Source organism: Oryza brachyantha, chromosome 8 (assembly GCF_000231095.2).
Source record: "Oryza brachyantha chromosome 8, ObraRS2, whole genome shotgun sequence".
Classification (NCBI taxonomy): domain Eukaryota; kingdom Viridiplantae; phylum Streptophyta; class Magnoliopsida; order Poales; family Poaceae; genus Oryza; species Oryza brachyantha.
This window is the reverse complement of record NC_023170.2, coordinates 13,282,801-13,305,978: the sequence shown is the minus strand read 5'-3', so window position 1 is coordinate 13,305,978 and position 23,178 is coordinate 13,282,801. Positions and strand designations below refer to the sequence as shown.

Below are 23,178 nucleotides of genomic sequence, written 5' to 3'. Positions count from 1 at the left end.
TTTGAGATGCTCTAATGGAATGGCTTGGATATGTGGATTTTACAAATCAACTCAAAATTTAACTTTGAAAGTTTAACATTAGATTTGAAACTTTTAACATAAATTCAAAAACTCTCAACTACAAATTTGAAACTTCTAATTCTAATTTAAAACATTCAACTCAAAACAAAACCTTCATACTCAATTTTCAAAACAGCTGCTTTTTTAAATTTATTTGGTTATCCATCATGGGCCTGTCATTATACCACTAGATTAAATTTTCCATTTCACGAGCTGAATTTTGAGTAAAACTAGGAAACAGAAAAAAAAAATCACGTGAGAACACAGTCATTGAGCGGAATACTTTCTTGTATTGGCTTCGCCGACTCAAGCGCACAGCTTCATTACTCTGCACGTGCGCGTATATTAGGAGCAGTGTAGATTAATACAAGATTTTTCAAAACCAACCGTTTTTCTTTTTTTTTTTTGGAGTTGCGATTGTAAGTTGTTTGTGGAAGAGAGGGAGAGAACGCGTTGCACACGAGGGGACAAGAGGGGAAGAACGAACGGCTACACTTTTTTTAATTACTCTAGAGGAAAAAAAAAACAGAATTGATAATGTACATTGTACAATGCTGCAAGGCTTCGTGCAACTGGAAGTAAGGAGCTAGCTAGCGATGATACACGATCCATACGGCCATACTAGTAAAAAAAAGAAGGCAATATTTACTCTCTGTTACAGTACTTCTCCCTTCGCAGAGATGGGCAACGAATGAACCAATATTTACTCTTTGTCCAAAACTATTTTTGAGTTAACTAATAAATCCTCAGAGCCAGCATCTCTCTTTTTCTTTCCTTTTTGAGAGCCTCAGTTCCAGCATCTCGGCAGCCCAAACCTGGACGCCTCCCATGTCAATTCCCCAGGCAGGCCCGACCCAGGTAAAGGCCCAATTTTAGTTTAACTTTCTGGCCCATGTACATTGATGGGCCGGAACTGCCGGCCTCCCAAGATAGGCCCGGCCCAAATGGTGGAACTCATGGCCCGGAATCATCATACGTCCAGGTCCAGCTCGAACTGAAACATGGGCGCCGCGTACGCGCCCAGGTCCCCGAACAAGAACGTGTCCACCTCCGGGTAGCCGAAGCCGCCGCCGTCGTCGTCGAGCCCGAAGTACGTCTGCACGTCGTCCGGGAAGCTGCATATCGCCGCCGCCGCCGCCGACGTGTCGACGTTGTACTGCTCGTCAGTTATTGGGTCTGGCCGTGGCCCCGGCGGCGGCGGCGATGTCGAGGGCGACGGTGATGGCGATGGCGAGGGTGATGACGACGAAGGTGAGTCTGTGCTGCTGCTACTGCTGCTACCAGAGGATGCTGCCGCCGCTTGCTCGATGATCTCCCTGAACTTGGGCGACCGCAGCAGCAGCCCGATCGCCGAGGTGGACGCCGCGCGGGCCAGCGGCCTCAGCGGAGGCGGGAGCTGCGCGACGATGTCTTCGTCGTCGGCGAGTTGCAGCTGGTGCGTCGGCGTCGTCGTCGTCGACGACGACGAGGACGACGGCTGCTCGCAGTCTCGCAAGGCGGCGGCGATGGCTTCGTCGAGATCATCGTCAACAAGGGTGACCGCCATGACGTCGCCGGCGGCGCTGGAGCGGCAGGAGCTGTGGCACCACTTGATGTAGATGTTGATGTCGAAGTTGGTGACGGCGTTGAGCCCCCGGTGCTCGATCGCGGCGACGTCGTACGCTACGGCTGCCTCCTCCTGCGTCGCTGCATGGTACAGTACACGAGAAAAAAAGAAATAAGAAATATAATTTTCGGTTATTGAGAATGTATCTGAGTGTAAAATTTTACGGAAAAAAGTGTACCGGAGATACTAAACTTTTAATCAGAAAATAAGATACCTCTGTATACCTTATAAATGATGGTTAAAAAGCTCAATAAGAAAACAAACACGGTGATTCGTAAATAAATAAAACTATGGAAGAAGCTAAAAAGACTATGAAAGAAATTTATTTTGTTAACAGAGGAAAATCCCTGGCCACATATTGCTGAGTTGGGTGTCAGGGTGTGGGCTTGTGGCATTGTGGCCGCCCAGAACTCCTGTCTCCTGCCTCCCGGCGCCCAGGCCCAGTGGTGCCCAGGGGAGCTTGGGCGTCCGCTGACTGTGGGCCCCACAGTCAGGAGGTCTATAAAGACCAAAATACCCATGTTCACCGTGTAAACCACAGCCATGCAAGTAGTATGAAAAAAACATGACAACTATTAATAGCATGTATAATAAAAGGTTATACGCCAACTACACACATGATGAGAGAAAATAAAAAATAAGTAGTGTTAGTTTTTACGTAAGAGCTAGCTTTACACATGCTTAAAAGTGATGCATTAAATGAAAAAAATATCTCAAAATCTATTCTAAATTTAAAAATTTCTATTTTGCTTATAAACATAAGCATAAATAAAAAGATAAGATTAAGACGTACTAAAATTTTATGTTAAAATATTTAATAGTTTTAAATACTATGTATCCGGAGGATAACTTTTATATTAAAAAATATGTTACCTCCGGCTACCATTTTAAAGACTATAAAAAGCATAATAATACGACTACATAAGTTTTATATATAAATTATTCTTTTGTCTTTCATATTTGTACGGTTTACAGCACGGAATCAAAGTGGGCAATTGACATTTCGCTTAAGACTTAAAAACAATACACTTCCTTTATGATTGCTCAAAATTACCCGTGCACGTACGTGAATTGTCAACTTATGCAGATAGCCAAGTAGTATGGCATCTTTTTTTTTTTCTTTTCTGAATTGCACATCCATTGTACAGAACTACAGATGTGAACCAGGCAACGCTACGGTTGGGTAATAAAAACCGATTTGAAATATGCAGATGCACGGCGCATTATTGTCACCGGTTTTCGCAGCCGCAAAACGCAATAGTTGGCCGGCAATTGCTGCAATGACGATTTATGAATGATGACGAAATATAGCAAGATAATATTCCATATGTTGTAGTACTATGCAGGATCTACATTTTTTTACAAAACCCGGTCGAAAACCGTGAAATTCCGATGTTTTAGAGCATTAAAATTCAAATCAAAAAAATTCGACCAAAATTCGACGAAAAATGCTGTGCCTCCAGGTTAGAATCTAGCAGTTTAGTCCAAAATGCAAATCCTGGTGGTACTAGGTTAGAACCGTCCAATTCATGCTGCAAATCGCACAGTTGCAGCAAAAGGCCGTCCATCCTAGTCAGTGATGGACCGCATGTGTCGGCTTTTAGCAAGAGCGTACGGAAATATTTCTGTGGCACACAGATGAGTTGGGCCCACCAGAGTATAGCCATCAGCTGCTTCAAACATACTTGGCAAATCTTATCCCAAAGATCCTGAACTTTACCCTTATCCGAATTTTTTCAAATCCCAGTTTGGATAACCAAAGTTTGAAAAAGGTCTAGTTCTTTTGAATGATTCAGTGTCATTCTTTCCAAAGTATTTCTCATGTGCCTTTCCATCTTTAATTAGACTAACTGTTGACGATTTAGTTAGTTAGGTACCACTACTTTTCTGACCTCTGAAGCCAACAACACATCAGCAATGTTCTTGGATGCGTCTCTACGAAATTCTGTTTCCTTTGCAACTAACATTCAGGACTGCCACCTATCTAACAACGACACCTACCTTTTGATAACTCATGCTGACTCACTCACATCAGAAGAATCTGTTCCTCTGTAAAATTTAGTACTATTTTCAAAGCTTTCTACCCATAAGGTAGATGACCGGATTACCAGTTTTAAGAACAGTTTAATGGATCGAACAAACAGCAATTACCATAGGTGCCCAGGTAGAGGTATTTGTTGCCGAACACACGGCCAATCCGAGCCTCCCATTTGCCGTTGTGATGATGTCTGAACAGATCAACAGTTAATTTAACTGATGCTACTAGCATGTTCAGTATAGAAAGTTGGAAATTTCAGTCTAGATTAGTGTAGATTAGTACCTTGCAACGCCTCTGTACTTGGACACCCCCCTTGAGAAACCACTGCTTTTCCTGCACGGTGAGAAAATGGTTTATGATCTAAGCTGACATGGATATTTTACACTGCCTGATCAGAGAAGCATTTTTCAATGATGTTTAACTTAGATTTTCTGAAACTTGGTAATGATCTGAGATAGCTTTTTTTTTTCCTTTGTTGAGATTCAGTGGTAATGTGGGGGTTAACTGAATATTACCTTCGAAGCGATCCGATGTACTCCTCCCTGGACTGCCCCTCCATTTCCTTCAACTCTTCGTCGTATGTTGACAACTGCAGAGAGTTCCAACATGAGAAACAGCAGCAAGAAACGTCCTTAGAACTCCAACAGAATCGAATCAAAGAAGCTGCACTGTGCATTCGTTTCTTGGAGCTCTGAAGAACACTTGTTGCAGACAATTCGGTTCAGACTTCAGAAGTTCAGAGTATATACGTACAGGGAAGTTGAGGACGGTGTCGAGGCCCCAGTACTTCAATGCCGCGAGGTCGTACGCGCGCGCCGCCGCTTCCTCGCCGTCGTAAGCCCCTGCAACGGCGGCGCACAGACAGAGAGAGGTGAGCACTCAGAAAACAATCCTTCTCATGCATGGCATGGCCAGAATCTTTCAGATTGGGAGCTCACCGAGGTAGACTGCTCGTCCGGCCACGCGCCAGTCCGATCGCGAATCGAAGCGCCGAGAGAAAAGGATCAAAAAGACGCAGCGAAATCAGAACCAGGCGAATTTCTCCGGCGAGCTGCGCTGCGCTGCGCTGCTCGGAGGGTGGTAGCTATGGCGGATTAATGGAGTGGGTTTGTGACAGAGCACGATGATATATACCTTGCCTGCCCTTCTTGCTCTGCGACTCGTTCCAGGTGTTCTTGTCCCACAGGTGCGCCTCGAACCGCCCCGTCCACCGGTGCCTGCGCGCCAAAACAAGAAAACCCAGCACCGTCAGACGAGGCGACGCACGCCGACGAGGACGTACTCCGGCGGCGCTCAGCCGCGCACGCACGCACGCACCGTGTGACGCCGCGGAAGGCGGAGCTGCGCTGGGAGGGGCACTCCCGCTTCTGCCGCCTCCCCGCCTCCACCCCGCCGCCGCCGCCAGAGCTCGAATCGTCGCTGCTCGCGGCGGCGGCGCTCTCGCTGCTGCCGCGTCGTCGCTTGGCCATTGCGAAGAGAGCGCGCGCGCGGGCGGGTGGAAGGTGGGGGTGGCGTCGTCCGTGTCGTGCACCGCCGGCTAAACCCCGACCACAAGATGGGAGCGGCAGGAGACAGGGGAGGGGGGAGCTTTAATAAAGAGCAGAGAGGCGAGCTAATGGCGGCAAGCAAGCAAGCGCGCGCGAATTAGCTGAAGCTTAGTGGTGCTCGCGTCGTCGCCAAAATGGGCTGACCTGAGCTGAGGCGCCGAGCTGAGCTGACCTGAGCTGAGGAAGAGGAAAGAACCGAGTGAGGCGGCTCGGGTGCAGTGGTTTGTTTGTCTCCTCCCTCTCCCTGGATTTACTAGGGGCCATGGTGAATTATTGTGACTCCTTTGTCCCCATGTTGCTGAAACCGTTGCAGGGAAAACAGAGAAAAAAAAGTTACCGTAGTTGCTAAATTACGAGCATATGCAAGAGAATGTCAAGATTTTATTTTATACAAAACTTGTATTATATTTATCTAAAAATTATTGGACATAAAAATTACACATTCAGCCAACAGAAATCTAAAACTGTTTGTATTAGGAACACATATTTTTGTCCTAAATTTAGGATACAAGAAAACTAATTAGGCATGAGTAAATTTTAGTAATGTATTTAGTACCCGGTTGGAGATATATTTTCTAGCTCAATTCGTAAAACTTAGTTTTAGGGATCAATTTTAGACATCATGCTCTTAGTTCTTGACTTTATTTACGAGAATTAACTAGAGCGAGAGCAAGGCAATAGAGGTTTTAATATTAATTATTAAAACTTAAAATTTAGATTCATTTGATTGTAACTTTTATTGAGAATTTTTTTGCATAAAACATATCGTTTAATAGTTTTAAAAGCGTTAATAATAGAAACTGAGTGAAAGTTAAGCTCTAAAGGTTAAAAAGGATGCACCCATATAGCCAGCTTGTACAGCAGCGGCATATGAATATATATTATATTATAATACATAATGTCTTAATAGTCTACGATACAACTAGATATAAATCTACGGTCCATTTTTCTTCTCTCTTTTTTAATATGATGTGATAATTTTTGAAGTCTACTTAACACTTTATCAGTGTTATCGTAGTAGCCCTAATTGATCAATACTGTTCTTTTTGCAGACAAAGGGATTTTGGACTATTTGCCATCTTCCACAATGGAGCACTCCCAAATACCATCTTCCCAAACAACTTAGATTATTTTCCACCCTAACCCCCACAACTTAGCTCTCCTCTACCATTTTGAGCCCATGACAAATAAACATGGTTGCCACATCAGCATGCAACGTGGGGCCAAAGACAGAATATGTCCATCTTACCCCTTAGCTAGTGTTAACACAGAAAAATAAGGGAAGATATTATGACCGACAAAATCAATTCCACCGAGCTAGACTTGTTAAGCACTAGACGATACTCATTTACTCTGTACTCGTGGAGACTTCTTAAGCACCAGATGATACTCATTTACTCGTGGCTGCTGCGTCGCACTGAATATCTGACTCTTTATCTCATAGCTATCCTCTTTATCTTATTTAATTTTTCACATAACTTTATTTTTATTAGATGGTAAAACATGAATAGTATCTATATGCGTGACTGAATTTTAATTTTTTAATAAAATTTTTAAATAAAACAATTGATATTGAGGGAAGAGTCCATCTATAAATACAATTTGAAAACATTTTAAAAATTGGAAAAATTAAGAAAAAAAGTCAATATATAAATATAATTTAGAAGTATCTAAAATTTGAATTATAAATTAAATACAAAAACTATCATGTTCTTAGGTTTTTTTTCACACGAGTGCTGCTAGGGGCAATACTGGAATTTCACCACCTCAAAGCCACAACTGCTCACGATCTGGCTGTAAAACTAGACAAAAGTAGCACTAAATCAATAAATTTGTGAGGTCAGTGGTAAATAGCTAAAGTCAACGAAAGTGGTAATTTGGGAACGCCCGTCCGGGAGGATGTCAAATCACCCAAAGTCTCGCAGACAAGGGATTTCATAATTCAAAATTTGTTCATAAATATAAAGAATTTGGAAGTATTAAATTTCAGATTCATCCTACCATTGCATGTTTTACTCCCCTATTAATCATACGCACCATTTATTACTCACTACTAGTTCCATTGCTAGATATAATTTTTTACTTAGGTGAGAGCGAATTTTGCCACATTTGAAAACATACTGAGCGGTACACGTCTTCCAGTGTAAAACTCCGTTACCCTAGAATTAGGTAACTGGTGTTACCAGTATTTTACTTCGAAAACTTAATAACTTGAGTTGCTTCCTTAATGACAATTAAAATTCCAAGTCAGGTAAAGTTCTAGAGGCATTATATTTTAAATTTTGCTAAATAACCTAAAATTCCTTATACTCTCCCTTCACGTACCAACGCAAGAATTCATACGATACTACTTATCAGAACAGTCATCTCTTAGTCATAACTTTTTCAATCTAACATCCAACCCTCTTATTTGGTACGGGGCAATAAATCTTCTCGAACTAATCTATGGTAAACAACACGAAAAATACATATCTATACTATTACTATTCTAAAAGAAGGTATTAACGGTGCTGACAGTGAATCTGTCATCTATCAACTATAATGTTTTAAAATAGTGCTATATATTGGTTTTATTTTTTGTCTCTAAAAACAAGTCAGACAATAATAATTCATATTTCTTTGTAGCAAATTACATGTATTTAGCTAGTATTTGTAAATAGTGGAAGTATCTATGGACTGAGGGGTTACAGTCCCAGCATTTAAATTTTGTCAAAGATAGTGACAATCCTATGATACTACCTTTTTCCCTCCAACCATCTGTCGTGCAAATTTCTCCTTATTTTATCTCTAATCATTCTTTCACTTCTAACCACCTTGGATTTAATGAGCAACTTGCTTCTTTACAGTAATAAATAATTATCCCACTCTCTCCTAGGATTGTACCGGTTTGGGACGGAAGTACTATGCAAGTACTACTGAAGAGAATACACGAGCTGAAAAACTACTTCCATGTGTTATATGAAATTAACATGCCGGCATTTTAATTCCGTGAATTTGACTTTGTGCAAAATTTGCAAGACTTCAAGAGTAAAATAGTTGACATTCTGTCGACTGCAGTTTTGAACTGTCCTCTTCCGGCTCAACCCAGCCATCGGCAGCACACATGTTCTGATTTACTGCCAGATTATGACCGAATTAGCTGCTTGTTTCATATGTTCGGTGACGTGACTGAAGAATGGAACATGATTACGATCTGAAGAAAATACAGGAGTTTGGCACTCCAAAAAATTGACTCGAGGATGATTGTTTATGAACTCGGAACTCTGAATTTGTTCCAAAATCCACACGATTCCCGTCACATGCGTCTGTGTACGTACGTAGCTGAATATGAACAGCTGATCTCTGCATGACCAATCGCCGACTATTTTACACAAGGCGTCAAACTGTGTATGCTGCATGCGTTTGTGCAAACCGAGTCTAAATTGAATGGCTCTTTCTTCGATCATCATCAGAACATCGATCAGCAGAATTGGGCGAACATTTCCTTGGGATGTCAAAACTTTGAGGCATGCTTGCTACATTCTTACTGGACAGTCCGGTTGTTTTGAAGCGAGATCGTGTGACTAATCACTGGTTAGGATCGAAAGATCAGAAGGATGAATTCATATTTGACACGCACGGTAGTAGCTAGTACCAGTTTTCTGACTGAAAGAATGCATTTCTGAACGTTGTTCTTTTATTGACATAGAAATTTCCTTGTTAGATCTACTTGAGTTCTTTAAGGGTAAGTAGATAAGAAAAATGTTTGCTCAGATTCTGACCCTTTTTTATTATGTCAACCACAGACCATGCATTGGATACTAAAATTTACAGGAATAAATAAATTTCAAAGAAACCTGGGACATAAATATTTGTTAGGAAAATTCCAAGTTTGGTTCGTACTTGGTATAGTATAGTCCAAAAGACTATTTGCTGCAATATGATTTTGTCTGCGTGAGGTTTTTGCCGCAATATGATTTTGTCTGCGTGAGGTTTCTGGTGATTTATAATTTTTATGCTACAAGGGAATTCGTCTCAAGATGGAGACTGTTAGAGATATGATCTATGATCTGACTTATTATCTATAATATATTTGGATTATATTACTAACAATATTTTTATGCAAACATTGTTTATATATATATATATATATATATATATATATATATATATATATATATATATATATATATGTATGTATGCATGGTTAGTCTGGCAATCTTTGCGTGAGAACCTGGGAACATTTCCATATATATATATACTGTTCAACAAGAGTTTGACTAATGACTGTCCGTGTATCCTCATCTCTGCTTCTTAAAATAACCAAACTCTAACCTAAAGATAGATAGACGTCAATAACCTATAGCCGTCCTAATTAGACTGAAACATTATTAAAAAGTAGACTGTCAAAGGAATAGGTGTGTGGTGAAGCAACACCGGTTTGACTGGCCTATATTTTCTCTAGTCATGTGATCATGTCTTTGTCATGGTCAAGTTCTTGCCCCTCTTTCCATTCTTGATTTTATATTAGTATATTTCAAACTGTTCACCCATACTTGCATCACTATCGTGAAGTTGCAAGAACAAAGAGCAAAAAAAAAAAACTCCTGTTATTATCTTGTGGATAGCATGGGCAAAAGTTAATGATTTATGACATACTGTAGCAACTTCCAACAAATAGCCGTCAGAATAAATCAGTAACCCTGAACTTACACCAACATTGATCAGTTATGGTGATTTATGAGCATTCAAACAGATAATCCATTCTGAATGGTTGCTAGTGGAAGCCATAGTCTTGATCTGATCAACTAGGTCACCTCTATTTTCTGAAGACTATAACTGGGTCACTTTTGATCAACTGTAGCCAACAGATTTTGACATAGAAGCAGGGCATCCATCCTGGACCTGTTCCAGTTTCAGGTAGCAGACAACACAGCGTACTTTCGAAGTCCCGGGACAAATCAGATGCTGTGGGCTCTGACTTCGACTAAAATATGATTCAAGTTTCTAATACAATATAAATGAAAGAGCGTGATTCTAGGGAAAATAATTGAAATCAGTTGGATAGATCTCGAATTCATGTGCTCAAGAGAGAGAGAGTCTGAAAATGGCACGAAATTTGATCAATTCCATGGCCCAATCAGGCAATCAATGTACTTTCCGGAGGAATTGATAATCCATGCAAGATTCTGATCATACATCATCTGGGAAACTAATTTCATCAATGAGTTGTATATTCACTCCCCTCTTAAAAATTAAAATCTTTTAGCAAAATAGATTAATATGAGATATATCATTTAATAAATATACAACTTCATATTCCACTTCTACAAGTTGTAACAGAAATAATAAATTTAACTATAAATATGAGTATATTAGTTTTGATTTAACTTGTTATTTTTGTTATAATTTGTAAAAGTAAAAAATTTGAACCTACATGTTTGTAAGGTGATACCACATATTAACCATCTTATCATTTTATTAATTTTTTATAACTATATAGATGATATGTAAGAAATGTATGTATATCCAACCGAGGCATGAAAATCTATTCCACATCATTTATCAGACTATCAGTCATGAACAGCTGAAGTGAAAACTTAAATTAGCCTTCAGTTACGTACATGATAGTTATATTTCCCATCAGTACGAGATGAACTGCGCAAATTTGACTTGTTAAAAGCATACTACCTCCGTCCTGTTTTTTGATACAATATTTTGACTCTTCGTCTTATTTGAACTTCTTTTGCGATTAATATTTTTTCTCTTGCTAGATGATAAAACATAAATAGTATTTTATGCGTGACTAATTTTTTAAAGTTTTTTACAAATTTTTTAAATAAGACGAACGGTCAAACGTTAGGCACGAAAAAACAAAAAATAGAGTTATTATGGGACGGAGTTAGTACCAAACTTTTTTCCGACAGTTATTAGGTGAGCAACCTGATTTTGCTCCGTACAAGAGTTCTATGTATGCGTATATACGTTTAGTAAAAACACCAAGTGGCTAATCAAGAACCAATCGATTCAAGTTATGCAAACCCTGGCAATTACAACGCCTAACACGTGTGACACTGGTTGCTTTCTCAGGGAAGCCGTTTGAAACGACACATGGGCAAAATGAAATGAACAGCTGACTGCCGATCAGAGTTTCACTTATCGTTTTTTTTCCTTTGAAACCATGCGCCCGTGATAATCAGGATAATTATAGAGACTTACATGAATCTAAATTCAAACCTTTTAAGAAAAATCGTTGTGGTTTAGGTAGTCAAACCATACGATATAAGCGATAATCACGCAATATAATATTAGATGATTATCATGATGGTTTTGGCAATAACAATAATTGCGATATCTAGGACAATAATCACAGCGGCTTTCGCGATACGGTAATAACGGTTTTGGTATGAAAACTACATGAAATGTGGCGATTATCATGATATATATCATAACTATCGGGATATACCAACATGATTTTTTTCAGATTCTTTTCCAAAAACTTTTATAATCTTTTGAATTCTCATGATATTTATCGAACAAAACCACAACATCTGGTTATCGTGTCTAGAGGTATGGGCGATCATCGTGTGAAACCCTGCTGCCGATATGAAGCACTTTTCCAAATGACTGCTTTTTTGTCCGACATGAGTACCTGATCATTTATATTTTTGACTTGCTTTTTAGATAATAAAGACAATTCACATCCTGGTCTCTGCCAGATGGCAAGCAGGCAATAATTCTTTTTTCAGAATAAAAACGATATAGTGTGATGGGAAAAATTGCCAGCTACAAAAAAAAAAGGCTGGTTGAAAGGTTATAAATAACCACTTTAATTATATTGAGTAAGCATGTACACACTTTTTCACATGTATAACAACAAATAAATATAATCACATAAGCGGTAAACTTTGATTTATCCCAACAATCAAGTTGTACAAGTATACATCTATCCCTGCTTGTATTATGTAGAATTAAATGTTACATGGATTTTTTTCTCGAACGCGCAAAAAATTTGTACGTTAATATATTAGAAGAAAAGAGTTTTGATACACGACGCCTAGATGCCAACTTTATATGGATTCGTTCAGTAGATTCTTGAATGTAATATTGCTATGTGTTACTAAGATGAAATTAGAATTAGTATAATTGGGTGATGTACACGGTTATAAGAATTGACAGATTGGATTTGTGCTTACGTTGAAAGAAATGAAAGAATTGAATAAAAATAGGATACAGATTTGTAGCTAACGGTACGATAGGCTCTAAGAAACCATGCGAGAGAAAGAGGTGGGGGCATCTTGCAGAGGCAATTTTGTAGATAAAAAAAGGTCTAAAATTTTATATTTCTTCTTGATTGCAAAGTACTGTTTTGGATCAGGAATTAGACAGTTAAATAATTACAAATTGAGCACGACACAAGCGCACTAACACAATATCTAGGTAGGTCGGTTACCTTAGTGTCATCTCGGCCTTGTCGATGACACAGTCGGAACTAGTGGATTTTTTATTATCTTTGGAAGTAACTCGAGGAAAAAAAAGTTCTAGGTAATAAGGTACTAAACTTTTATACTGACAAATATGTTAACTCGAGATATTTTTAAGAATGGTAAAAAAAATCTCGGTATGCTATACGTAGGTTGGTTACCTTGTTCATCACGGCTTTGTCGACAAACATTGCTCCTTGGAGGATGCATTGATGCATGGATCATACCAAGGTTCACGAAACCACGGTTACCGCCGTGGTAACCGCGACCTCTGCCGAGCGTCAGTAACGGCACGACCACAGTAGGGACCAATAAATTTGAGGCAAATTCAAAAATTTTAGGAAATTTAGTGAAAATATATGTGATAGAGGTTGATTCATAGCATAGTTTTACGTGAGAAATAGATGAAAAATTATATTTTCAGACTATTTAAAAATCAGTAGTGAAAAATGATAACTAAAAAGGAAAAAATAAAACTGTTCATTTGAAGGCCCATCAGAGACCAAGAGGAGTGGGAGACCAAAATATCTATCCCCCACCCATAGGCAATAGAGTAAACGTGGAGACAGACCAAAATATTTTGTATTGTGTTATAGCATGTATCATGGACACTAATATATTCGAATTTGTGGTGGTATTTATGGTTTCCGCGGTTAGTAACTGCGCCTCCACCAGGTTGTAGTTGGAGGTCCTCCTGCGGTTTCGCGAACCATGGATCAGACTCGAAGTGATTCAGAGTCATGATGTATTCGAATGAACGTGTCAAATCTGACACATGGCCCGTCCAAGGTTGAGCTGATATATTTTTCTGACAGTATCTAAGGTGCAACACATGTTGATTTCACCATAGGCCCCAATGCCTCATGCAAGTTTATATGTACATAAGTAACAGCTGCACAGGTTGCAACTGCAGTGAAAAAAAAAAGGTTGCTACAACGGATGCCGAAGATTGGACGTCAGGTCAGTCACAGCTCACCAGACTTTGTGGTTCTACAATGTATACAAAACACTGTGCAGCTGGCTATGTAGGGAATGCATGGAAGAGTTTATCCTTGGTAGATGGCCTCTCAAGATATGCTTTAGAAGCTCAGATTGTAGAGTAGAAGCCACAACGGGGCTATATGGAGAAGGACAAAGCCGCCTATTGTAAAAATTGGCATGATTAGACTACGAGCTTTTTAACTATTCTTAAAAAAATATCTTAAAATACTATATTTTTTACTATAAAAAGTGATACCATTAGAGAACATATAGAAAAATTAGAAAATTACCTCCAAAACAGAGTCCAAGGATTGTTCATTCCGAGGGGTCTCCTGTGAAGTTGAAGGCCTCATGTGTGACTCTATCATGTTGAGCTGCTCGTACACCTCCTTGAGCATTATGATCTGCTCCTTGCTTCTCCTGTTGTCATTCATCTCAACCATCTTCTCGCTCTGCACCCGCTTCAGCCTTGATCTGGTCCTCTCGACGCCAGCTCGTGGCGTTGAGCTCTTCCCTCGTGGTGTTGAGCTCTTCTCGGTGGTGACATGGACATTCCTGTAGAGGTTGTTCATGGAGCCAACTTTTCTTGTCGCAGATAGCTTGGATAGAGCATGTGGCCGCCGCTCTTTCAGGACGGCGTTTGGAGAAAGTTCCGATTCCTTTGTGATGATTTCAGTCGCGGTGCATGAGTATTCTTCCACTCCTTGGCTTCTTTCTTGAATCTTGAGTGTGTCAGCGATGTCACCTACAGGATGAGCTGCAACGTCTTCCATTTCAATGCCTGAATGTGACTCTTTGGTTTGATCACCATGCAGTGCATCTTCTGCATCCTCTTCAGCCTGGGTCGCTCTTTCACTGCATGAATCTGTATGATTAGTCGATGTGGGGAATGAGGAACAGCTTGATGTCTCTTCCAAGGGATGATGAGATTGTACTTCTTCCGTTCCAATGCCTGTATGTGACTCTTTGAGTTGATCACCATGTCTTGTCTCTTCTGTATTTTCTCCAACCTGTACTGCGCTTTCACTGCATGTATCTCTATGATTACTTGATACGGAGAATGACGAACAACTGGATGACTCTTCCAAAACCTGAGATTGTTGTGAAAGATCACTGCTTGCAGGATTTGGTTCTTCTCCGTGTTCTCCTGTAGCATCCACATCTGTCAGCAAGCTTTTCTGAACCTCTAGAGCCTCAAAGTCACTAGCATTTCCAGAAACATGCTTCAATTCATTTTCACTCGAATTGCATACGTGGCCACCTAACCTGCTCTTTGCTGATTTTACTGCTTCAACATCTCTGCCGGTATCCTTTTCAGCAGAAAGTTTATTCAACTGCAAGATTGGCAGAGAGAAATTCCTTTTGATGTTATGACAAAGATTCTCCATGGTTTTGCTTTCAAATAATGGTATATTGTTAGTTATGGTCTCATCTGCAATATCACAATCATCAATACCAACACCCAATAGCTTGTGTTTATATACCAGCAATTGGTTTCTCAGATAAGAAGTCTCCAATTCCTTCTGCTGCAGGACTTCCTGTAGAATCTCCAGTACTTTGTCACTGTGGCTAATCTTTTCCTCAGCTATCCGCTTGTACTGCCATGCTTCCATCCTCTGCTGCTCCTTCTCCTTCTGAAGCTTTCGAATCATCGACAAGGCTGCACTTGCAGCGGTTGCTGAAGCTTCTCTCTCCTCTTCTAGCTCCATGAATAATTTCTTCATCATAATATATTGTGCAAATATTGCTTTTTGCAACTGAGTATCTTCAGTTTCTGCCATCATTCTCAACTTGTCTGATTAGTATATGGTTTACTATTTGCCTTATAATATATTGAATTCATCTGTTGAACCTGCAATATTTAGAAAAACTTCACTTTATTGTCTGAAGACATTCAAGGACGGGATAAACATGAGAAAGGAAGAAAAAATAAAGTTGGTTTTAAAGTGTAAACATGTCCAGAAAAGAGCCTAGAGTAATAATATCAAAATTCTTAGGCAACCATAAAAATAATACTACTTCACAATAAGAATAACAAAAATGCGTTTCAATTTTTCACCTACTAAATCTTAAATACAGGATGTGTAAGATTATCTAGATAATTATGTTTGAATGTAAAGCTTTAATCCAACATTCTATGCACCACCCAGATCATTGGATGCCTACAAAGTTACATCTCACAATGTTTGAAGCCTATGAGTTAATATCAGTTTTGGGGGAACTCTCAACACATTACACCTGCACTAGTATATTCAAAAGTGGCATTGCCAGTAGTATTATATGCTGGTTTAAATAAATTTATGCCCCTAGCTAAAATGTGTGATCCTTCCATGATGAATAGAGAAGCAATGATATTATATTAATAGCATCATAGCATGTTGCATATATATTCGTATTCAATTTAACATGTGGAAATGAATCCTACATGCTAGAATTCGAAATAAAAATAGCTGTTGGTTAATCAGAAAAGGTAGAATTTCTTTCTGCAAGGATGATGACCTCATGACCCCCATTTTTTTCCTGGCTAATATGATCATATATATCGTGTTAACTTGGAGAGTGGAGGACCAAGGCAAAAACTAGGCAATACATGATGCTTTTGAAGAAAAGCACCATTTTTCTGTTCATGGATTAACCCATGGTAGCTACAATTAATTTGAGAGGTGCCCAATCAAGTGCATTTGAAGAGGCCAACGAAGAGGAAAGATTATATAAATCAAAGGTAGTACCAAGAACCATGTCAAGAATATAACAGATCAATGAAACATGTTCCCTATGGAGAAGGGTTATGTTTCCATGATCAGAACATAATGCACGTTGAATGAACAAAAGCTAATTAGATGCCAAAGTATCACAGAAAATTGAACTGAAATTCAACATCCAGAATGGGTGTCCTGGAAAAAAAACACAACGAAGTAATAGTGCAAGGGTTCAAATTGACAGAGAATTCTGATATGACTTTGCTGTCAAGGTTATACTATAAATCATGCATTCGATTCCCCGAGGTGTTGAGAGATGTTCTGGTGATAATTTACTCCTCAAGTCGACCACAAAATCTGACACGACTGGATTAACTATTGAATATAGAAAACAGATATTGAACAAGCACTTAAGCAGCGACAAATTGGAGCACATGAGTTCCAGACAATCTCACCGATATTTGAAACCCCCAAATGGTTCAATTCTCCAATGGTTCTGCCATTCTTTCCTACCTGCGAGGGAGAAGTGCAGGTAATCAGCATAGCGTCTAATAATAGGAGAAAACATTGATGGCCTCCTCTTAAGAGGGAGAAAGACAGGAAGGTGTTCCTTATTTTTGGGATGTGAATTTGGAGTCATCTGAACTGAGCAGACCTATTTACTCTTCACCTGTTTGCCTGGGATACTAACAAAACACGAGGATGGCAAATATAAGGCCAGAGGAGCATGTCCTGTCGGAAACACATTTAGGTTTTCTAACTCGATGAATCTTTGGCAGTAAGTTAAAGTTGCCTCACTTCGGCTAGTCATATTGACCTAGAAAACTGAGGTCATCTTGAGAAAGCATATTTACGACGGAAAATAATTTATGAATAAGAATTTACATATTCTTAGCGATCTAAAAAACAAGGCTGAAAAATAACCTACGATGAAAAACCCTCCCAAAATCAAGAAGACGAGGCTGCGGATATTTATAGCATGGCGAGACAAACTATCCCTGCTCCAATTTGCAGATATCCTCGGTGCCAGAGAACAAAAGAGTACTTTTTTCAATTATGATGGAAGGTATTAGCAATTATTAATAAGCAACAATAATATCACAGATGATTTCAATATGACAAAATGTTATTTTTTTTCTGAAAGGGACCTTACAGAGTAACAGTACCTGAAAGGTCATAGGATGCATAGGCGGTAAAATGTTAATTAAGCCTGAAATAATCAAATACAGATGTTTCACTAATTACAGCTTCATCCCTGATAAAAAGTACTAGGGTCTAAATATTCCATCTGCTCAAGCTAACACACATGTTGGGAAACATTCAATAACACAAGTGGTTCTTAGTCAATAGGAACTTCGACCTCCATCTTCACATCTGAATTGTCAAGAATCTGGAAACGGAAACAAAGGTGAAACTTGTTACCTAAAATAAAGTAAACACAAAGATCTCCAGATTGCAGTGATTAACCACAGTTATTTTTTTATAAAAAAAAATTGGTCACATACTACATATTTTTAACAAAATAACATAGTATGGAAAGTTTAAATCAAAACTGAAAATGCCATAACATCTGAAGTGAACGGGATGCTTGATTTACAACAAATTTGGAGATTGTGGCAACTAGATTTTAATTTAGATCAACAACGTATTCAAAATTAAATAAGTCAAATAACAGACAAGATATTATCCTTCTATATATATCAAGAGAGAGACATCTATCGAATTCACCAAGCATACGTGTATGTTCCTAATACACTGGTGCAGAAAATATTTGTATGTTGAGGTTAAAGAGGTATATGGGAATAAAGTAGCAGATTGGAGCATACCTTCATAAAGTCTGGTACAGTAAAATGTGAATCTTTTGTATAGCCAGCTTCTTCTAAAACATGGATCAAAACTTTCTGATAATGCATAAGAAAAGACATAGCATCAGTATAGCAGAAAATAACTACAGTATACATAATACCATGAAAAATTACAAAACGACATCATTTATTTAAGAAGACAGCATAGATGTATTAATACCTACTATACCAGTTGCGCAGAAGCACAGATTGCATGGAATCATACTTACAAGGAAAAATATTGTGCAGGTGTGCTCTAACAAAAAGCTATTACCATTACACTTTAGTTGAATTGGCTTACAGGTAGAACTCTCTATTTGATTCTAGCAATTCGCTCAGCCAGTAACAATAAGAATGTGATTATAGAGCAAAAATGTAGTCCAGCACAGCATTTAGAGTTTCTACTTGCACAATCAATAGTTCTGACCACTCAACTACCAGCTCAGCATTGCATGTGAGGCACCCATTTTAGCAGCATTGTAGTTGCAAGTTGCAACAACATGACTACATGAGCTATCTACAAATTACAATTACATGCATACAAGCATTTATGGACATAAAGGAACATGCATTTTTCTTCATAATGTAAGATTACACACGGCACCAGAGATCTTAATCACAAACCTGTCTCTGTTGCTCGGTCATAAAAGAGCCACTCAAATCTCGCAAGATGCTCAAGATGTCATCAAATGCCACCTTCCCGTTGCAGTCAGTGTCATAAACCCTGAAAATAACTACGGAGAAAACATAACACAACAAAACTTATTTCTCAGAACATCTAAACAGCCGTGAAAGAAAGCTAATGGAGGAATTTAAGTACGAACTGGGAACCCACATTCAATTTTTTGCTGCAGGCTTGCACGGGGACTAAAGGCTGACAAGAAAGCCACGAACTCCTTGAAGTTCAGCCCATCTAACATCCTCAAAAGCCTCTGACAGAGATTTATCACATCGTTCAACATATAACATTCCTCGCTTCTCAAACATCTACCCAATCACACAATTCACTCCTTCCCAAATCCCTTGATCTCAATCCGCCCCCCAAAAAAAGTAATGAGAGGAACAGAGCGAGAAGCCTAACCTGTGAGAGAGGGTTAACGGCGAACTCGGGGACGGTCATGAACTCTTCGGCGGAGACGAATCCGCCCCCATTGCGGTCGAGCTGGCAGAACCGGTGGTACAGCGACACGATCTCCTGCTGCGAGACTAGAACCGAAGAACCCCGAAACAAACAAGCAGGTCAGATCGGAGGGGAAACCGCGGCAGCACCAATCGTGGGTAACTTTAGAATCCAAACCGAGAGGGAAGCATTCACAAGCGCAAACTCACAGGCGTGGTCGCAGTGGTCCTGGACCTCCTCGATGTCGTACTGCGTCAGCATAGAGGAGGTGCTCCCCATCTCGGACGGCAGGATCGCGAGACACCTCCGAGACTCGGCGGCGCCGGAGGAGGCGGGGATCCCGGCCGGCCAAAATTCGTGTTCAGATGGGGGGCTCCTCCCGGAATTGGAGTCCGATCTGGGCATTCATCAACGATTCCGCATCAGCACGCAATCGATCAATGCTAGAGAATCCCACCACGATACTTCCGCATCAGCACGCGGCCGTCGGCTACACCAGATCAACCACGAGGAAATCGAGAGGGCACAGGGTAAGTCGACCTGATAGGGGGCTCCGGCTCGCCGTTCCGGCGCTCGGCGGGCGACGCTGGGTTCCCCTCGAGCTCGGAGCTCCTCCGCCGTCGCCGGCTGCTACCACCACCGAGGAGGAGAGGTGGGGAGGAGGCGGAGGCGATTTCCGGTGGGACGAGAGGGGATCCACCCTCCAGTTGGGAGGATAACGGCAGAAGTTGCCATGTTCGTGCGCATCCACCCTCCAGTTTACATCCAACGGCCCTCGTAGCAAACATCAAGAACCGAGGCAGGTATTCGGTGACATGTTTTGGCGACTCTTAACATTGGGTTTAGTGTTTATTTATTACTCGTGTAATATATTAAGGTTGTAAGGAAACTAATGAGTTATTATGTGTGTTTCATATTATAAGATAGCATTAGGTTTAGTTTTTCTTTAGCACTCGTGCAATTCATTAAGTTCACAAGAAAACTAATGAGTTATTATATCCGTTTCATATTATAAAATATTATGGCTTTGTTTAAATTTATATGGATACTAATGAATATATGAACACATATATCCATATTCATTGATCCACGATAAATATAGGTATGACAAAAGAATATCTTATAATATAAAATGGAAGGAGTTTAATCATTTGTCTTATTAAAAAAATTATGCAATTATTATTCATTTTGTTGTGATTGGATTATTAGCAAATGCATTTTGATTATAACTTAAATTTTATACATTTACACAAATTTTTTTAAACAAGATGAATGTGTGAGAACAAGTTGACATCATCATCTATTAGAGTATGGAGGGAATACTATATTTCAAGTTTTCAACTAAATTTGGGTTTTCCAAATGGTTACCACTTCCCTTCTTTGTACCATAGGCTATGTTCGATAGTGTGGTATAGGCTGAAAATTTCTCTTATTTTTCATCAGTCTGCTTTCTACTTTAGTAAACATATTATTTCATTTTTTAGTTTATAATAGCTAATATTCAATTAATCATTCCCTAGTAAAATAGCTCAATTTGTGTGATCATCTTACTCTTCTTTTTTCATCACCTTCGAACACATCCTCAATTTTTTTAAGTCTTCCATGGACGTGCTCTATCACCGTTTCTTTTTACCAGTACTACATCCATTTCCAAAGATATACCATCCTAGAGTTGCCTACAGTCAAACCTCTAAACCTCAAATGATTAATTAATAATCAATATTAGGATTTAAAGTAAAAAGAACATGTTAGATTTACGGTGATAAATACTTTCATATAGTTATTAATAGGTTTATAAACATATAGTTTAAAAAGTGGTGATAAAACGTATGTAATGTAGATAGTGTCGATGTAAGGGCAATTGAAAAATGAAGGAGGTAGCACATATTTATAAACTATTGAAAAGGATAATTTTATGTTTGATTGCGCATATCATAAGACAACATATTTATCTTTACTGTCATTAAAAGTGAAGTCATATGTTTGGACCCCCCCTCTACACATCTCGTCACGTGCCCCTCACAAGAAAATAAGTTAATATCAGAAAACCAAAAAATAGTACTAAGCGGTTGGTTAAAGGGGCCCATCTTATCGCTTTTCTAAGAAAAAACCAAATAGTATATTTGTAACCTAGAATAAGTTAATATCAAAAAACCAAAAATAGTACTAAGTGATTGGTTAAAGAGATCTTATCGCTTTTCTAAGGAAAAAAACAAATGGTATATTTACAAATAGAAAATAATTTGTGAATAAAAAGTTTATATATATATGATCATAGCAACCTAAAAGTCAACGCTGAACAATAGACTATGATGAAATAACTCAAATCAACTCCAAATTTAATTTTGAAATTCAAATACACAAAAAGCAAATGATTAGGGCGAAAAACACTTATGGGCCGATGTTAAAAAATAGCTCATTTCTTTATACGTGTAGTCTACCCTCACATCCGTATAGACTTTTTGTGAGTATTCAAAATTCAGATAAAACACGTGGGAGTGCAAGGATATTGAACTGTTCGGAGGTACGGGAAAATATGATCCAAATACCAACCGCCTCAGCACATGGGCTTATGTTGGGCTTGTGCTAATGTTACCATGGTTCATGTAAAATGGATTTGTATGTTGTGCAATAATTGGTTAGACGAGAATTAGGTTCGATATGACGATGCAATTCTAAAGCGAACAGGCATGTCAGCATGCCATTTATCGAAAGCGATAAGCCATGCCATTTGCAACAATATATCATATTTAATCCGTTCCACGTTTATAAAATTTTCTGATCTTACCTAAATTTATTTATATGCTAATGAATCTAGACACGTATAGAGAACCGAGCGTTGCTTGGTAGCTGCGTGGGTGTGTGAGCAGTCCACGCGAATCGCAGCTCGCGTTTCTCACTCGAGAATTTTTCTTCTCACACATGTGCGCATCCAAAATCCTAAGCGTGTGCGTGTGTATGTTGTGATGTGAGTGTGGTGTGTTCGTGTGCGTCCTGAGTTGTACTATTGTATCTAAAGAAAATCTAGACACATATACAAAACATATAGGTAGATATGTAGATGAATTTAAATAAATTCTTGTAATTTAAACAAAGAGAGTACTAAATAACTAACTTGAGATAACACTCATGATCGGAAAGTTGTACTAGTAATTTATGCACATGACCACAAAGAAAAGCAACGGAGCGCAACGACCACTCTTAATCGCAATCCCGCAATGGTCGATACGGATAAGTAGAACTTTTCTAGTGGTTTTTGTAGGAAACCAGCGGCCCACGAAGTCTCAGCCCAGCTACGCACTAGATGAGCCCATCACTGGATATGGAGATCTTCCATAACTAGTGTGCTTTATGTAGAGAGGAGGCTCTCGCTATTATTTATGCACTAGTAAAGTAAAAGGGCATGTTGACTTGAGTAACACTTAATATCCTAAGTTCAAATCTTTATAGGAGCATGAATTTCAGATTTGAGTATTTGAGAGGCTAAGTCCTCTACTTAGGCTAAATTTCCAAAGTTCTCAAAATAAAAAATAGCTGCATATATCCGAGTGGATATAGAGGTCGGATAAAAATGCCCTTCTCTAAAAAAAGGAAAATACAGTAAATGAATGAGAAAAAGAATATGCCTAGTGTCCTACTCTGCCTCTCTTTCCTTTTCGGTATGTACCCTTTGGACTATCTCAACTAGGGGATTGCACCGTATAACTTTGTGGGAGCTAGGCAATCCATCCTAGATGACCTGTTACATACGTGAGGTTGTGCGCTAATGTTTGGGGGCTATGATTCTATATCCCATTGTAAGTTAATTGTTGTATCTTGC

At 39.2% G+C, this 23,178-nt stretch overlaps 3 protein-coding genes across 4 annotated transcripts; all 3 read right to left on the bottom strand.

Annotated features, from left to right (window-relative positions):
- Nucleotides 1-541: 541 nt before the first annotated feature.
- Nucleotides 542-5,480, bottom strand: LOC102709197 (AP2-like ethylene-responsive transcription factor At1g16060). The gene is made up of 8 exons (XM_040526526.1): nucleotides 5,022-5,480; nucleotides 4,839-4,921; nucleotides 4,643-4,651; nucleotides 4,458-4,546; nucleotides 4,220-4,293; nucleotides 3,987-4,037; nucleotides 3,818-3,894; nucleotides 542-1,746 (listed from the first exon to the last, which is right to left on the bottom strand). Exons 1-8 carry the CDS (start codon nucleotides 5,171-5,173, stop codon nucleotides 1,031-1,033), a joined length of 1,251 nt encoding a protein of 416 aa, XP_040382460.1. The 5' UTR covers nucleotides 5,174-5,480; the 3' UTR covers nucleotides 542-1,030.
- Nucleotides 5,481-13,337: 7,857 nt separating this feature from the next.
- On the bottom strand, nucleotides 13,338-16,945 carry LOC102722322. Of its 2 annotated transcripts, XM_006659391.2 has the most exons (3): nucleotides 16,850-16,945; nucleotides 13,986-15,547; nucleotides 13,338-13,855 (listed from the first exon to the last, which is right to left on the bottom strand). In XM_006659391.2, the coding sequence occupies exons 2-3, from the start codon at nucleotides 15,477-15,479 to the stop codon at nucleotides 13,832-13,834; spliced, it is 1,518 nt and encodes a 505-aa protein (XP_006659454.1). In that variant the 5' UTR covers nucleotides 15,480-15,547; nucleotides 16,850-16,945; the 3' UTR covers nucleotides 13,338-13,831. The 2 variants fall into 2 exon arrangements, with proteins under 2 accessions (XP_006659454.1, XP_015695837.1); XM_015840351.1 differs by lacking the exon at nucleotides 16,850-16,945 and having other exon boundaries at nucleotides 13,986-15,552.
- Nucleotides 16,946-17,454: 509 nt separating this feature from the next.
- Nucleotides 17,455-20,162, bottom strand: LOC102722039 (calcineurin subunit B-like). The gene is made up of 7 exons (XM_006659390.3): nucleotides 19,899-20,162; nucleotides 19,568-19,755; nucleotides 19,320-19,444; nucleotides 19,074-19,170; nucleotides 18,863-18,972; nucleotides 18,221-18,295; nucleotides 17,455-17,784 (listed from the first exon to the last, which is right to left on the bottom strand). The coding sequence occupies exons 1-7, from the start codon at nucleotides 20,144-20,146 to the stop codon at nucleotides 17,734-17,736; spliced, it is 894 nt and encodes a 297-aa protein (XP_006659453.2). The 5' UTR covers nucleotides 20,147-20,162; the 3' UTR covers nucleotides 17,455-17,733.
- Nucleotides 20,163-23,178: the final 3,016 nt, after the last annotated feature.

Coding starts and splice junctions, on each gene's coding strand:
- LOC102709197 (XM_040526526.1), bottom strand. CDS start 5,173: ATGGCCAAGCGACGACGCGGCAGCAGCGAGAGCGCCGCCGCCGCGAGC. Junction 4,922..5,021: donor GCCTTCCGCGGCGTCACACG/GTGCGTGCGTGC, acceptor TTTGGCGCGCAG/GCACCGGTGGACGGGGCGGT. Junction 4,038..4,219: donor TACATCGGATCGCTTCGAAG/GTAATATTCAGT, acceptor CTCACCGTGCAG/GAAAAGCAGTGGTTTCTCAA.
- LOC102722322 (XM_006659391.2), bottom strand. CDS start 15,479: ATGATGGCAGAAACTGAAGATACTCAGTTGCAAAAAGCAATATTTGCA. Junction 13,856..13,985: donor CCTTGGACTCTGTTTTGGAG/GTAATTTTCTAA, acceptor TTTTTACAATAG/GCGGCTTTGTCCTTCTCCAT.
- LOC102722039 (XM_006659390.3), bottom strand. CDS start 20,146: ATGTTTGCTACGAGGGCCGTTGGATGTAAACTGGAGGGTGGATGCGCA. Junction 19,756..19,898: donor GAGCCGGAGCCCCCTATCAG/GTCGACTTACCC, acceptor ATGAATGCCCAG/ATCGGACTCCAATTCCGGGA. Junction 18,973..19,073: donor CCTGCAGCAAAAAATTGAAT/GTGGGTTCCCAG, acceptor TTTTCTCCGTAG/TTATTTTCAGGGTTTATGAC.